Source organism: Apteryx mantelli, chromosome 20, assembly GCF_036417845.1.
Source record: "Apteryx mantelli isolate bAptMan1 chromosome 20, bAptMan1.hap1, whole genome shotgun sequence".
NCBI lineage: Eukaryota > Metazoa > Chordata > Aves > Apterygiformes > Apterygidae > Apteryx > Apteryx mantelli.
The window spans coordinates 11,131,487-11,146,843 of record NC_089997.1 but is presented as its reverse complement, the minus strand read 5'-3'; the positions used below and the strand labels follow the sequence as shown (position 1 = coordinate 11,146,843).

The following is a 15,357-nucleotide window of genomic DNA, read 5'->3' as shown; positions in this document are numbered from 1 at the left end:
GAGGTGTTGCAGAGGGTCAGGCGAGTCTCCCTCCCTGCACACTGGACCCTTCTCAGCCCCACGGGGCCCGTCCCTCACTCAGGCTTCGACAGGTTGTAGGCTTGTTCTGCCTCTCCGCACTGGAGCTGCTGGCACACCACGCTGGCATCGTTCACATCCCACTGGTCATCCAGGACTCTGACCCACGTCCCGTGCAGCAGCATCTCCACTCGCCCGTCACAGCGGCTCCCTCCGCCCACCAGCCGCAGGGATTCAGAGGATCCTGCTTGGAGACAGGCAAAATGCCCTGCACCCTCTGTGACACCAGGGACCCCTGCACCCTGCCATGTGTCTCCCATTTCTGATGCCCTGTGACACTCAGGGGCTCACCCATCTGTAGCCGGCTCACAGTGAGGAATTTGAGGATGGAAGTTTTCCAAGTTTTTTTTTCCCTCCAGTCACTAAACCTTGCTGACTACAAATGTCATTTCTCAGGAAGGGACAGGGATAGGGAAGCATGGGAGGTGAAGGCAAATCCCAGAGCCACCAGATATGTTCTTGATGATGAATGTGGAGCAGCTTCAGCAGGAGGAAGCAGTGGCCTGTGCAATGGCCTGGGTGACAGACAGGATGAGCACAAGCCTTGCTCCATCTCCACGCTGGGACTGGCCCCTGCTGAGACACCCAGGGGAGAACCCACACGTCTCTACCCCTCTGCATCCCTAGGGATCAGGGATGTGGAGCTTGTGTCCTGGGCAGGAAGCAGAAGCACGAGGGCCTTTCTTACAAAACAGGATGAGTTTGGGGTTCATACTGACAAGAAGCAAGGGCAAATCCCAGCCCCGCTCTGCAGCTTGGCCTCAGGGATTGCTCCTGCTGGACGCGCCCACAGCAGCCCCTGCAGACGGTGAGATCAGGGTCTGCAGGGCTCTCTGTGGTCTGGGACGGGGCTGTGTGCTGCAGGAGGGAGAGGAGGGTCCCTCACAGCTGCACTGAGTGGAGCTGTGTCCCACAGCCCCGTCCTGTGCCTGTGCTGCAGAAGGGCAGCAGAGGAGCCCAGGCCTGGCAGTGGTCTGCAGGGCTTGAACCAGCTGCCCTGGGGAGGCAGAGACCTGAGCAGGCAAAGCCCTTTGAACCCCTCCATGGGAAGCCAGGGTTTCTCCAGGGAGAAATTCAGTTTGTCATTGCCATGGGCTCCCCAGCTTTGGGTTGCCGTGTCACACACAAGGAGCAAGTTTAGTTAATCCTCCATTTTCCCTGAACTCACCTGAGCAAAAAACACCAGCATCGTTGTCATGTGAACATGAGGAGGCCCCCAGGGCAGTCACAGGGCACTGTACCAAATGGCATTCAGTCCCCTCGCAGTGGAAGGTGTCTCTCCAGACAGGGCCGGTTCCTCTCCCAAAATGCCCTCCTCTGGGAGCAGACTCGGCAAATCCACAGTTGAGTTGATGACAGAGAACATGGGCGTCGGAGATGTCCCAGTGAGAGTCACAGAGGGTTCCCCAGGTCCCCAGCACCTGGATCTCCACCCGCCCCGAACACCTGCTGCCATTCACCAGCCTGAATCCTGTGTACTCTGGGGAAAGAGGAGGAAAAGTGAAGATGACGTTAAGAAAATTTCCACTATACTCTACTTTTGCAGAGAAAGAACATGCAAGGTCAGGGTGCCTTCCAAGCAGAACATCTTATCTGACCTTGCCTTAGCCCTGGTTTTTGTACAAAGTTGAAGATCTGCAAAGAAGCCACTTTAATCCAGCCAGCAGGACAAAAGTTGTTCAAAGATAACACCAGAAGAGGTGCAAATCAGCTAATGAATAATTATAAGATGAACCATATAAGGCTGGCACGGAACTACCTCGTACTGTAGCATGGCAAGGGGATTGGTAGACCTAAGAATCGTGGATAGATCTGGCTGGTTATGTAAACTAAAGTATTGAATATGTAACAACTTACTATCGCTTAAAAGTTGTAACAAAAAGCTGCTCGGGTCCCTTCTTGGGCTCCCAGCCAAGAAGCACCTTATTGCTAGCAATAAAACTTTAAAAACTTTGAAATCTGACTCCTGCTGCTCATTACTGGTGCCCGTGAATGAACAAATGAGAACAGATAATTTTAACAATGGCTTTGTGCTCTTGCACCCTCAGGTGTTGAAGGAGATGCCAAAGGGATAGCAGCCCTTTCTGCTCCTTCCATGTCATTTTAAGATTACAGACAACAACTCCACCCCTCCTGCATTCACACCATGCTCAGCACGGTCACTTCCCTGTCCCCCTACCCTGCAGCACACAGCTCACAGGAGGCATTTCACACCTCCTCCCTGAATGCTCACGTGTGCAGGTGACACCAGCGTCGTTCGCGTGGGTGCAGGTCTGGTTGCTGAGGGACATCCTGGGGCAGGAGGAGAGGAGGGATTCATTCCCCACACACTGCAGCTCTTTGTCCCAGATGGCACCGACCCCCTCTCCAAAGTGAGCTGCCCCGGGGATGGACAGGACTGTGCCACACTGCAGCTCCCTGCAGATAACATCAGCGGCTTTGACACCAAAGTGCGAGTCACAGACTGTTCTCCACTGGTCTCCATCTCTGATCTCCACACGTCCTGAGCAGGGGCCTTCCCCTCCAACCAGCTGGACAAATCCTGGAGAAAACACCAATGACAGGCAGTTCCCAGAGGCTTCCAGCAGTTACATACCTGCATCCCACATGATTTCCAAGGCAGCCACATCCAGAATGACCTGTGAACATCCCAGCAGCAGCAGTCTGTGGATGTTGATGACACAAAGCCTTCAGGGCCCCTTGCACCTCCTTTCACACCCACACCGCACTCCAGGGCTTGTGTCTATCCTGGACCCACAGCCACAGGCACTGCTCAGGCAAATGCTGCTGCCCCAGGAGCGCAGCGCTGCCCGGCACAGGCCCCCAGCACCACAGTACCTGGACCAGGGAAACAGGCCCAGGTGCTGCAGAGCTCAGAGCCAGGCTGGGGAATCACCTCAGAGCAGCCCAAAATGCTCCCTGTTCCTGGGGGTGTCCTGGGGTGCTGGGGTGTCTGTGAGGGGAGACACGTCCCAGGCACAGAAATGGTGCAGCTGTAACTGGGTCGGTGTCTGGGCCAGCTGTCTCCTCCGACACGTGCCTGGGGAGAGGTGTCCCCAGGCAGGGCCACAGCGCACTGCTGGGGCTGTGCACATCACGGCCAGTGACCGGGCAGAGGAACAGGAGATCCGCGTGCAGCCCTGGGCTGACACCGGTGCATGCTGCAAAAGCAGGTGCAGATGAGGGTCAGCAAGTGCTGGCAAAGCCCTGTGGCACGGGGCAGCGTGGGGAGCCGAGGGCCGGCAGGAGCGGCTGGACAGTGAGTCAGTGCTGCCTGGACAGGCCGCGTTCCCCGTGGGGCTGTGGCAGCCCCAAGGACCCTGCAGGGCCTGTGCGTGTGGTGATGCAGGAGGGACCAGCCAGGGGCCTCACAGCCGCCAGGCCCCGAGCTCGTGTGGGGCTGGTCCTCATGGGGCGGCCCTGGGCACGGGGTGCAAGGTGCTGCCCGTCACCTTGCTCCTCTGCCCCAGGCCCTGCTCTTCTCCTCTCTGAAAAGCCCCTTCGGTTCAGCCTGAGGGTGGGCTGAGCCCCCGCGACCCTGACGGGGTCTGTGCACCCACGGTGGGCTCACCCGGGGCTTTCCCCAGGGACAGCAGCAGCAACAGTGCCAGCTCGGCAGCGAGAGCAGCCACGTCAGGGCCTGCTCCGGTACCCACGCATTTCTCCTTCCGGGCACAGCCCGGTTAGTCCCCTGATCCCAGGACCCGCCCCAAAGGTGAGGAACTGGCTGACTCCTTACCTGAACAAACCACTCCAGCGTCCTCAGCATGATAGCAGTTATGTTTACCCCAACCATGATGACTGCACTCAGACAGAGCAGTCTCGGTGCCAGTGCAGCGAAGCCAGCTAAGCCAAATCTGGCCAGATCCTGGCCCAAAATGTGCATACTCAAGAGCTTGGAGAGCAGATCCACAGCCCAGCTGCTTACAAACTACAGCAGCATCTTCCATGTCCCAGCCATCACCACACACCGTCCCCCACTGGCCCTGGTTTTTCACCTCCACTCTCCCAGCACAGCGTCTGCCTCCAGCCTCCAGCCTCACCTCCGCAGCACCTTCAAACACAGACACAGGGCTGGTTAGGAGAGTGCCAAGGCCTCGCGCTGCAGCTTTGCAGGGTCCCCTGCACAGGGCCGAGTCCCAGGCACCAGGGCTGTGAGCCCTCTCCCCTCTGGGCTGTTCCAGGGGCAGTGTCAGGGTCCCTCCTCTCCCTGCAGGCTCTGCTGGGCTGGGCTGGGCTGGGGGATGCCCAGCTCTGGCCCTGCTGGGCCATTCCCACCCCAGAGCCCTCGGCACCTCCTCGCACCCCGCACCCTGCCCATGCCCACCCAGACACCACGCCAGGCTCTGCACAGGGCACCCGCTCCTTCCCAGCACGGCACCTCGTGAGCAGCCCCAGACCCCCAGGCCTCCCCACACTGCTGTGTCCCCCATGACCCCAGCCCCCTGTCCACCACCTGCCCTGGGCACCACCCAAGCCCACCCACCTCCCCCAGGGCTTTCCAGGTCCCCAGGGAGCACCAAGAGGATCCCCACAATCCCTCCAATGCTCATTGCCTCCTTGCCCATGGGGATGAGCCCAGCCCCTGCTCTTAGCCAGGGCCCCTGGGAAGGACACCTCTCTGTCGGGCTGTGGATGCAGATGCCCTTGTCCCCTTCTCTCTGCAGGGCACAAACTGCCCCTCCTCGGGCCAGGCACACCCTGACCCCAGGGCAGCGAACAGCACAGAAACCCTCCTGGGCACCCTGAGGGTTGGCTGTGTCCTGGGGATTGCTGAGCTCTGCAGACACCAGCTGACCCACCACCAGCTCTGGGGCACAGCACTGGGGGGAACAGGGGTCCTGAAAGAGTGCCCAAGGACAAGGTGTCTATAAGCACACCCAGGCACCAAATGCTGTAAGCACAGGAGCCCTGGAAGCACCAATACACTTCTCCCACCCAGAGAGGCACAGGGTCGATGGACTTGAGAACCTTCTGACCCTTGTCTCATTGCTTTCTGGGATGAAACCCCTTTTCCAGAGGGATCCCCATGATCCCACTGGTGCCCATTAGATCCAGGGCTGTGGAATAAGGAAGCAGCACTTACCCCAGCAGAGCTGCACCCAGAGGAGCAGCCACAGCACCCGAGGGACAAGGAGTCCCTCTGCCTCCATCCGCAGCCTCCTGCCCTGATGGCACTGCCCTGATGCACCCCACTCCCTGACACAGCTCCTGGGGACTCGCACAGGACAACAAAGATGGGAGGCCAATATATATCTGCAGGTGCTGGCTCAGCTGCAGGAGGAGCCAATCGAAGCAGCAGGCACCTTTTTAGACATTATCAGGGCTTATCTCCCTTCTGACACAGCCCAGCCCTCCAATGAACTTCTCCAGCGCTCTTCATGACCATATATGAGGCACAGCTCCACTGCGGATGTCACGGTCGCTGCTCTGGGGCATCATCACGGGGCCCATCCCAGTGGGACAGGGCAGATCGTGGTGGGGAAATGGGTCTGTTGCCCCTTGTACCCCACTGTGGGGACTGGGAGCTTTGGGCATGTCGTACGCTGTGTTTGCCCGAGTGCCCAAGGTGCGAGTGTCCAGCTGTCCCTGCATCACGGGAACCGTGGAGCTGGGATTGCCCCTGGGACGGGCTGTGTCAGGAAGGGAAGGAAACAGAAACAGCCCCTCACCCTGCTACAGCCCTGCTGTGCCGGGAGCAGCAGCGGTGAAAGGCCTCTTTGCCATGGCCAGAGCCCCATCCCGTGAGTGAGGGCTTGTCGATCCCTTCCTGGACAGCCCCGCGGTGGGTGCCCTGGTCAGGAGCAGGGAGCTGGGTCGTTTCACTCCTCTGACAGCACACAGGGCAGCCCAGGCGTTCAGACCCCCCCGACTCTCAGCATGTTCACCCCACAGCCCGTTATTCCCTCGCAGGGGCTGATCAGGAGATCAAAGCCTCGCCTGCAGGTGCACAAACCACAGCCCACGTGACCTCGGCAGCCTGCGCCGCGCTCTCCTTGCAGCAGCGCCCGAGCCAGGAAGACGGTGGTTTCTCTCTGGGCTTGCTTCCCCAAGCACTGTCACTGCATGGAGCCGCTGTGCCAGCTCCAGCCCCAAACCTGCTCCCAGGGATGGCGCTGCAGGGGCTGCTCCTGCTGCCTTTGCAGACATGGCTGATGGGCACAGCTCCTAGAGGGGGATTTTTCCTCGCAGGTGACCAAACCACTCCCAGGCCCTGCACTCAAGGCTGGGCAGGGGGATGGGTGTCCCCTGTGCAGCAGGGTCTCAGTGCTCACAGCTCACAGCGCTACCACAGCCCAGGGCCATCGGCACTTGGCACCTCACCATCTCTCTGTAACTCCTGTCCATCGCACACCACCATTTATGCAAAACAGCAAACACATTTCACTGCAGTTTCTCATTAGTGACACTGCATCTCACACCACCCCACCATGCTGCTATTGCACACCTTCATGCATTTCAGTGCCATTAGACTTTCACGTATGGTCACGTATTTTACTTTTCCACGTACTCAGTGGTTTTCTATTCAGAAATGCTGGGGCATTGTGTTAGGCTCTTTGAATATCATTGTGCCTTTCTTTTCTCACATTACTGCATTATGTTCCCCTTCCATGGGATGCTGTCCTTATCCTCTCAGGAGCACTTTGCATTTAACTTATTCACCTTCCCTTCCCTTCCCAACAGGCACACGGCTTGGATACTGATTGTGAGGTCACTGCTGCCGGAGTGCCTGAGAGGCCAGCAGTAGGCACATGGGTGGGACACGTGCTTTTGAGGTCATTCCTGCTGCAGTAACTGATAGGCCAGCAGCAGGCACAGGGCTTGAATGTCGACTCTCAGGTCAGTGCTCCCTGAATAGCTCAAAGGCCAGCGGCAGACACAGCGCTTGGATGTTGATTGTGAGGTCACTTCTCCCAGAGCCCCTGATAGGCCAGCAGCAGGCACGTAGCTTTGATGCTCATTGTGAGGTCACTGCAGCTTGAATGCCTGATAGGCCAGCAGCAGGCACTTGGCTTGCATGGTGATGGTGAGGTCACTACTGACTGAGTCCCTCATAGGCAAGGAGCAAGCACATGGCTTGGTTGTTGACTGTGACATCACTTCTTCCCGAGTACCTGATAGGCCAGTAGAAGGCACATGGCTTGGATCTGGATTCTGAGGTCACTGCTGCCTTAGCGTGGTGCATCAGGGACACAGAGGGGACACGACTAGACATGGCAGCAGGCAGAGCTCCCCAAGGGCCTGAAAACACAGCAAGGCCAACTCTCCATCCCTGGAAGTTGCTTTTACTCTCCCAAAGGCTTTGAAAAGTGACTTTCTGGGAACATCCATTTTCAGCCCTGCTCATGTTCACTTCCCACCTCAAGGAAGCAGATGAAGTGGTCCCAACGGGCTTCACCTGGCTGAATCTTCCCTCTCTCTTGTGCCCAGTCTGCTGCCAAAGAGAGGCCTCTGTGGGAATTTTTCTCATGCCTGCCTTTGGGGCTCACATTACCTCTGTCTCCTCCAAGAGCCTTTGCACCCAGCCTCCAATCAGCACATACTTGGACAGAGAATTGGAGATCTCTAACATGTGACAGCCCCAAAGGCGATATTAAAGCAGGTGAACACATGAAGAACAGGGACCCAGTACAGACCTTGCAGGAAAATCTCACAAGCTCCCTGCTGTTGGACAGGGGTAATTTCTACAGCACACAGACCCTGGAAATCAGACATTACTAATGCTGCAGATCTGTATGCTGCTGGGAAAGGAGTGACCTCAAAGTAGAGTCCCAGCCATGTGCTTGCTGCTGGCCTATCAGGGACTCAGAAAGACATGACCTCACAGTCACCTGCAGAACAGTGTTTCTGTCACAGGCCTATAAGCCTCTGAGACAGAAGTGATCTCAAAAGCTCATACCCAGGCCATGGACCTGCTGCTGCCCTATCAACTGCTCAGGTAGAAGTGACCTCACAATCACCTTTCCAGACACATCTCTGCTGCTATCCAATCAGTTCATCATGCACAAGTGACTTCACAAGCAACAGCCAAGCCTTCTTCCTCCAGATGGCCTATCAGGTACTCAGGCAGAAGTGACCTCATCATCAATAGCCAAGCCATGTGCCTCCTGCTGGCCTATCAACTACTTACAAAGAATTAACCTGACACCAGTGATTTTCCGGCATTCCTCTCACAGGCAGTAGTGACCTCTCTACCCACACCCTGGCCACGTGGCTATTGCCACCTGCAGCTCCCCCTGCCTTCCCCCAAGGCTGAGCCAGCTCCTCAGTGGCCTCCCTGATTCACCTCGTGGCTTCACAATGCTCATAGTGAGCAAAACACCCATTACATACCAGTTACTACCCCCCAAAAAGCATGAGCTTCTGCCTAGGTATTTACCTACATCTAGCCTATGGCACTTAGGAATTGGAGAACAGCCTGTAAGGAATTCCTGGCAACATTTTCTAATGGGAGCATTGCATGGGAGCAGCAACCATGAAACTGAAGACAGCAGGGCCTCACATCCCAGGCAGAGGGAGAAGCCTTCCCACAACTCAGAAGTCTGGTTCCTTCCCCAATGCTGAACAAACCCAGCAAATCCTCCACACATCCAGGACAACCAGCATTCTCCTATTTCATGGTTTCACCTTCTGGAGCTCCCTGAGGAAAGCAGCCCCGTCACCAGCACCGCTGCCCCCGCCCTGGCGGGAGGGCACCCGCCGCCATTTGAATGCACCCGCAGCCCCCACCAAACCCACTCGCACCCGCTCTCTCTCCCACTTGCTTCTCTCCTTTCCTCCCTCTCCTCTTCCCCACTGGCTCCCCAGGGACCTGCCATGGTTCAGGGCATGGCCTTCCTCTCCCCGGCGGCTGCTGCAGAGCAGCGAGGCGCCCTGCTCCAGGCACAGGCCTGGCTGCGGAGGAAGCTGCCCTGCCGGCTGCTGGCGCAGGGAGCTGCCTTGCTCCTGACGCCCCTGCCTGAGGGGGCTGTTTGCGCCCTGCCCCGAGCGACCGGCCCTGCGGGGCCACGGGGCGTCGCTGCTGCGCGGCTCTGCCCTGCTCTTGGCGCTGCCCTGCTCTCCCGCTCCTCCACTCTCCTCTCCCCTCTCCTCTCCCCCTTCCCTTTTGCTTCGCTCTTTCACGCCTTTTCCTCCCTCTCCCCCTCGCTCCCTCTTTCTCTCCGCTCTCTTCTCTCCCCCAGATCAGGCCCCACCCCTTCCTCCCCTCCCTGAGGGCCCTGCATGCTGGACTCTGATTGGCTGACAGAGCTGTTAGTTCAAGGGAGCCCCGCCCTCCTCCTCTTGCCAGCCAATAGGAGGGCCGCAATGGGGGCGTTGCCATGGCAATGCCATGGCCACGTGACCCAGAGGTGACCTCCCCCCTCCCCCAGGCGGGACTGCGCCACCTTAGTGGCGGCTGTGTTGTGAGGCTCCTTCAGCGCTGATGAGCTGCTGTTCCGGGCTGACGCACGTTGAAACACGGTTCGTGCACGGGGCGAGTCAGGACACGGAGGAAGAGGGGGCCGCAGCCCACCTGAAGGAGTCCTGGCGTTTCTGCAGCTCTGCCTGCGGCCTCCTTCCCGACGTGGCCTTTGCGCAGCCCAGGCTGGTGTTGTCTCCTTGAGGATTTGCAGCGTGTCCCAGCCGTGGGGTGGCCTGTGTGACGGGTGCAACCGTGGAAGAAACGCCCGCAGTTTGCGCCACAGTTAAGAATAAAGAGTCGCTGTATCTGGGGAAGGTGTTAGCTGTGAATGACTTACTGCTACCATGCAGAGCAGTTGAAGTACTGTTAAAAGCTACCATAATTTCTTTCTAATATCTGACTCTGATCTTTAGAATTTCTGTTTTTCTCCTACAAAAGTGGATTTCTCACTGTATTCAGCAGGAGGAAAAATGAACCTAAGTGTAGAGTGTGATTGCAAATTCATTAGCACTGGTTCTTAAAACTCTGTCAAAAGGGAACATTTGAACTATTATTTATTTATTTATTTTAGGTTTCAGGAACCTGGCTAAGTGTCAGTTTGACTCTGTCATTATGTGCATTCTATATTAAGATGCCCTACTGCTTATATTTATTTTTTCAAACCTTTTTTCACACTTGCTTTTCTTTGCTCTTACAAGTGCAGCTCTGTATCGGTCCTGCAGAAACAGTGCTGCAAACCAGCACATGACATGAAGATGATGGAAGATCTTGGGTTATTCAGCGATGGAGAAAAATCTAAATACTCATTTATCTTTCTTTTTTTGTGTAAGTAATATATTTCACACAGTGAAATAATACTTCTAATTTAGCTGAAGTAACTTCTTCCACAGAGTACCACAGTCTGAGAAAGCTTTTTATTTCCTCTCTAATTATAACTTACATATTGATAGGTATGACCATACTAGAGGCATCCTCTGAGCAGGGAGGACATATCTTCTTCCTCAGAAAATGTGAAATAGCAGTCAGAAGTTGTCTACATCTTATGCTGCATTCTCTGAATTGCCTTTTTGTGATTTTTTTTGAATGGACATTCTGTTTACAAACAGCTGTTTCAGCACTTGCTTTTTCACTCTAGAACTTACCAAAAATAATGGCTGTGGTTGAAATATGCAAGAAGACTGTGTGATGCCTTCCATCGCATAGGCACAACTAAGCTGTTAATCTATTGTACTTTTAGTCCTCAGTTACTAAATATTACTTTTCCTCATACACAAAGGAATGATGTTTGCTTGGGCAGTGTGGTTAGCCTACAGGCTAAAAAGGTGCTGTACAGCTTCCTGTGCTTGTCCCTGTGACTGAGGTTTGGATTGCCGTTTGCCTGTTTTTCCTTGACATCTCATCACCTCCCAGAGAATCTCCTGGGTCTTGTAGTTTAGTCACCTGTTAGAGGGAAATGTGTCCTAGGATCGTTTTCATAAATGGACTTAAGCTCCCTTGTGAACTGCTCCCTTCATGGAGAGCCACTTCCAGAATTTCCTTTTCATGGATCTGAAGCCTCCTCAAATCCAGGCTGCATTTAGTGATGGCAACTCTATGTGTATTTGTTCCTGTGCCAGCATTACCTGTGAGTGTAACTGGTTCTCTGTCCCTAGAGCAACTTCTACGAACCATGTTTCCTCTGTCTTTGTTTTGCTCCATTAAATTAAATTTTCTCTGCTGGGTGCTTCCTGTGGGTACTGCTGCCCTGTTCTTTGAGAACTCTGGGATAAAAAGCAAAGATAGATTCATGTACTTCAGGAATCCCTGTGGATGTTGTGCTTTTTGCTCTGCTAATCTCTTTTTTTTTTTTAACATGTCCTGGTCCATGAATCAACATGTTAACAGAGAGGCAAAGTAGGCCATGAACTAAATTTAAAAGTACTGTTTTTTTTCTTGTATTAAAATATGCATCCATTTTCTCATCTCTTTTTAGACTGACAGATACAGGCCTAAAATAGAATGGGCCTCTTGTGAAAACAAGTAGACCTTTATGGTTGGATTCCAGTGATCCTTCCTTGTTTTCTGCATCGTAGAACTGCATGCTAATCTTTTGTGTACGTGCAGAGCCTTGATAAAGCTACTGTGTAGGCACCAAGTGTGCGCATGTCAGATTTTCTGTGTGTTTGTGGCTGATCCTTCTTGTTTCTTGTAATAAGGAAAACCTTGAGGCGTACTCCCAAGGAGGGAAGAACCAGAAAGAAACTTAAAGAAAGAACTGTTGATGAGATCGCTGACACTCAAGATGGCAACTCAGGTTAGTTCTGACTTTCAATTTTCTTTACTGCGTTCTGGCCAAAAGTCTCCTCTGAAACAACTGAAAGGAGCTGAACCACTGGCCATTTTTTATCTATTCACATTTCTGTATAGCCTTAGTGCTTACAAGCCATAGTCAGGGACTCCAGGGCCCTGCTAATAAGCTCCGGACAGAGAGTCAGCAAAAAAAACCAGTCCTTTTCCCAAATGCTTATAACTGAGCACAAGAGAAAAGGCAAGAGATGGCTGTTGACTGGTGGGAATACAAGGAAATGCATGGTGCTACTCTGAATGATGAGAACTGCTCTCACTGCAGCAGTAGCCTGACAGTTTTCATGGGTTTTGAGCAGCCCAGCAAGAATATTCAGGAGGTAAGGAAGACTGCCAGGTGCATATGAAAACCTTCTCCCAAGTGTGAAGGTGGCAGGTGAGGGGAGAACATGCTTCTACATTTTTGTATTGAGGGGTTAATCAGTGAGAGGTGCTGTCGGGGCCAGCTCAGAATTCAGAGCTGTTTTCTGGGCAGCCAGTGGGAAATAATGTAGGAATTAAGGTAATTCGTGAAAGGCCTTAGCAACTTTGTTTGCTGTGAGAGAAGAAATTTGAAGGGTTTCAGGAGCATGCGTTTTGTGATGAAGGGAATAAGTTCAGAAGATGATCTTTAGAGCAACTTTCTGAATGGATGTGAGTGGGGCAAGGCTGTATTTCAGGACAGAAGAGGATGTTGCAGTAGTTGAGCTGATCATGCCTTGAGGAAGAGATGTAATTATGCAATACGTCGTGAAGGCAGTACCTCACCTATGTTCCACAGCCTGTTCAAGACTTGAACGAGGGGAATAAAAACCTATAAAAAGGCTCAAGCCAAAACTTGTATGCATCATAATTATCATCCTGTATGCATCATAATTAATTGAAGCTCTCTCAGGAGCTCCCTTCTTGACCTGTCCTGCTGTTTTTGGTAACAGCTGTGAACATGAAGTTCAGGGGAAATCGGGGGAACAGATTCACAAATACAGTTACTTTGCAAGGCTCTGGCCTATCATATGCCAAAGTCAAGCTGCATATAAGTACCATGTACTTTTTTTTTTTTTTAACTTCCCAACAAAGACAGAATTTTGCTCTCCCAAGGAAGAACATGTAATGCAGTTTGAAATCAGATGCATGAGGAATACATATAATGGGCTGGAAACTTCACAGATCTCACAGTACCTTCTGGGGTAGACTTCACTTGATTTTTGATGCGACATAGTGTGACCTAATCTTGTTTTTGTTATTGCCTTGAAATGCTTGCAGATGGAAACATGCAGTCTACAGCACTGATTCCCCATCCTCCGCTGATGATGATGAGGAACAGTTTGCCCAGGAATCTACTGAAGAGGAGGAGCAACTGCCTGACTGTGAAGTGTTCTCCTCCCTGCTCCTGTACAGAGTCTAAACAGTGGCAATATTTAATCCATTGGCATAATATGTAATTTGTTGGCACTGGCGGCTCTTAAGTGACCTCCCTACCATTGGACTTCTACAATTGATTCTTTAAGAGCAATCGGATTTCTTTGGAGAGGTTAGGCATAAACTCTGAATATTTTAATGTAAAATTCTACTGCCCCTCTGCTTTACAGTAGGCTATTCAGAAAGAAACCCCCCATAACACAAAAAGTATAAATAGAGGCAAGGATGGTGTTTCTTTGCCTTCCTTTAACCTAGGACATGAGTTCTGTTGAATTTATCTTTAGGTAAACTGAGGCATCAATACATTTGTGTGCTTGAAAATCTTCTGCCAATACTGAGCTTTTATAGTAGCAGTAAAAAGTCATTTCTTAAGAACTGTTAAAATCCAGAATGTATGTAGATTCAAAGTAGAGGGAATTCCTTGCCATAGTTAAAGGCTTAGTGTCTTGTGTGATAAAAGGAAAGTATACTCAAAAGGTGTCCTGGTTGAAAAAGGTGGTTTGGGGGGTTTTGTTGTCTTTGAGTGTTTTACGTACATGTGACCTTGATGAGATTATAAGCAGGAGAGGTTTATCTGTTGGAAGTCAGTTGTAATGTTTTGCTTGAAAGACCAGGTGTTTCCCTTTATGAGCACAATATCTGTAGATTTAAGAGTTAGCTGTATATATTCTCTGTCAGCAAAACTCATCTCACAGTATGATGAAATATAACTGTATATCTTCTCTTTCAGTAGGGTTAAAAGTACTGCAAATAAGGAAACAAAAACCTTCAAATGTTTTGCTGCTTTCTACATTGACATTCTCTTCTAAACAACAGCAGGTTAGCTTTTCTAGCTGCTATTTAAGTATTATCTGGAAACGCAGAATACATTTTTCTTCCTCCCAGCTTTAGACTTTCTCCTCAGCTATTGCTGACCAAATCTGGGAGACAAAATCCAGTAAGTTACAACTTTTTAAGAAGGAATGAAAGGCTTTCCTATCAAGTCCTGCCTGTCTATCTGGAGATAGATGAGATACATGGACTAGTAGACTGAGTTTAGTGACCTGCTAAAGATATGAAGTGGAAATGGGAGGAGGCAGATGGACTGTTGGGAAGCAGCAAAAAGTGTGTGGAGAAGCTGCAAGACTTTAGATAGCGGGACAGCATGAGTCATGATATTTGATGATATCATTTGAAGGAACTGAGAGAATGGCTTAAGGCAGAGGCTCAAAGATGTCAGTGTTTGAGGTAGTGCTACCTCAAACTGAAGGGCTTTGAACTCTTTGAGGAGACCTATGTTAACTATTATATCCTAAATCCATTTTTTTCTCATCCTCTTTGGAAAGATAAGGTGGAACCTTTGCCCCCTGGCTTCTGGACATCAGAGAGAGCGACATGGCTTCCCTGATCCTGAGGAAATGGAGGACTGTTTCCAGGGCCAGCACTGACCCCTGACCTGGGGCCTTAGCCCTGAACTGCTTGTGTCTTCTGTCAGAAAATGGACCCGCTTTGATGCCAGAAACTGTTGACGTGCTGGAATTTCAGTATTCAATTTTAGAAGGAATTTACCAACAGTATCCAAGTTAAGCACTGTCAAAGCATTTGATGGTAAATGCATCCAGTTAGGGTTTGTGTTTCCGTGTTCAGGAAGACATCATCAGCTGGAGAGTAACCTGTTTCATCTTTTAAACACCTTCCTTTAAGGCCAACTCTCAGAAGCCTGGAAAGTGAAGGCTGTACTCCTCCTGAAGTCCGCTGATGGAAATCGAGGTAGTTGTCTTCCTAAAGTCACTGAAACACAAGATGGGATTGAGCTTCATAATTTTTCAAGCTTTGGCCTTTGCGAAGAAAGAACTGACATTGTAGTGAAGGCGTTGAACTGCTCAGTTGATTTCTCTGATGAACAGTGTAGCACCTACACTTTGCAGTGGCAGACTGTGGGAAGGTATGCTTTTAGTGAACACATCTTGGTTGCCTTTTACATTGCACGCTTTGCATACACTGGACTCAGGATATAAATAGCCATCTCAAAGTCACTGTAATGATTCTCCTAGGCAAACTTAGAGATCTGTCTAAGAAGCCTGTGTGTGTGGGAAGCAGGGGAAGGCTGGGTCCAAGTGAATCTCTTGACTCAGAAAACAGTTTAGACAAATGTT

At 51.8% G+C, this 15,357-nt stretch overlaps 1 protein-coding gene across 1 annotated transcript in view; it reads right to left on the bottom strand.

Moving 5' to 3' along the window:
• Positions 1-3,874, bottom strand: part of LOC136993792 (scavenger receptor cysteine-rich domain-containing protein SCART1-like) — a gene marked incomplete at its 3' end in the record, with an annotated part of 196,510 nt that extends 192,636 nt beyond the window's left edge. Inside the window, exons 1-2 of the mRNA XM_067308739.1 lie at positions 3,818-3,874; positions 1,247-1,544 (exon numbers count right to left, since the gene is read on the bottom strand). Of these exons, the coding sequence (XP_067164840.1) occupies positions 1,247-1,544; positions 3,818-3,874 (355 nt within the window). The remainder of the gene's footprint in view (positions 1-1,246; positions 1,545-3,817) is intronic.
• Between the last annotated feature and the right edge of the window lie 11,483 nt (positions 3,875-15,357).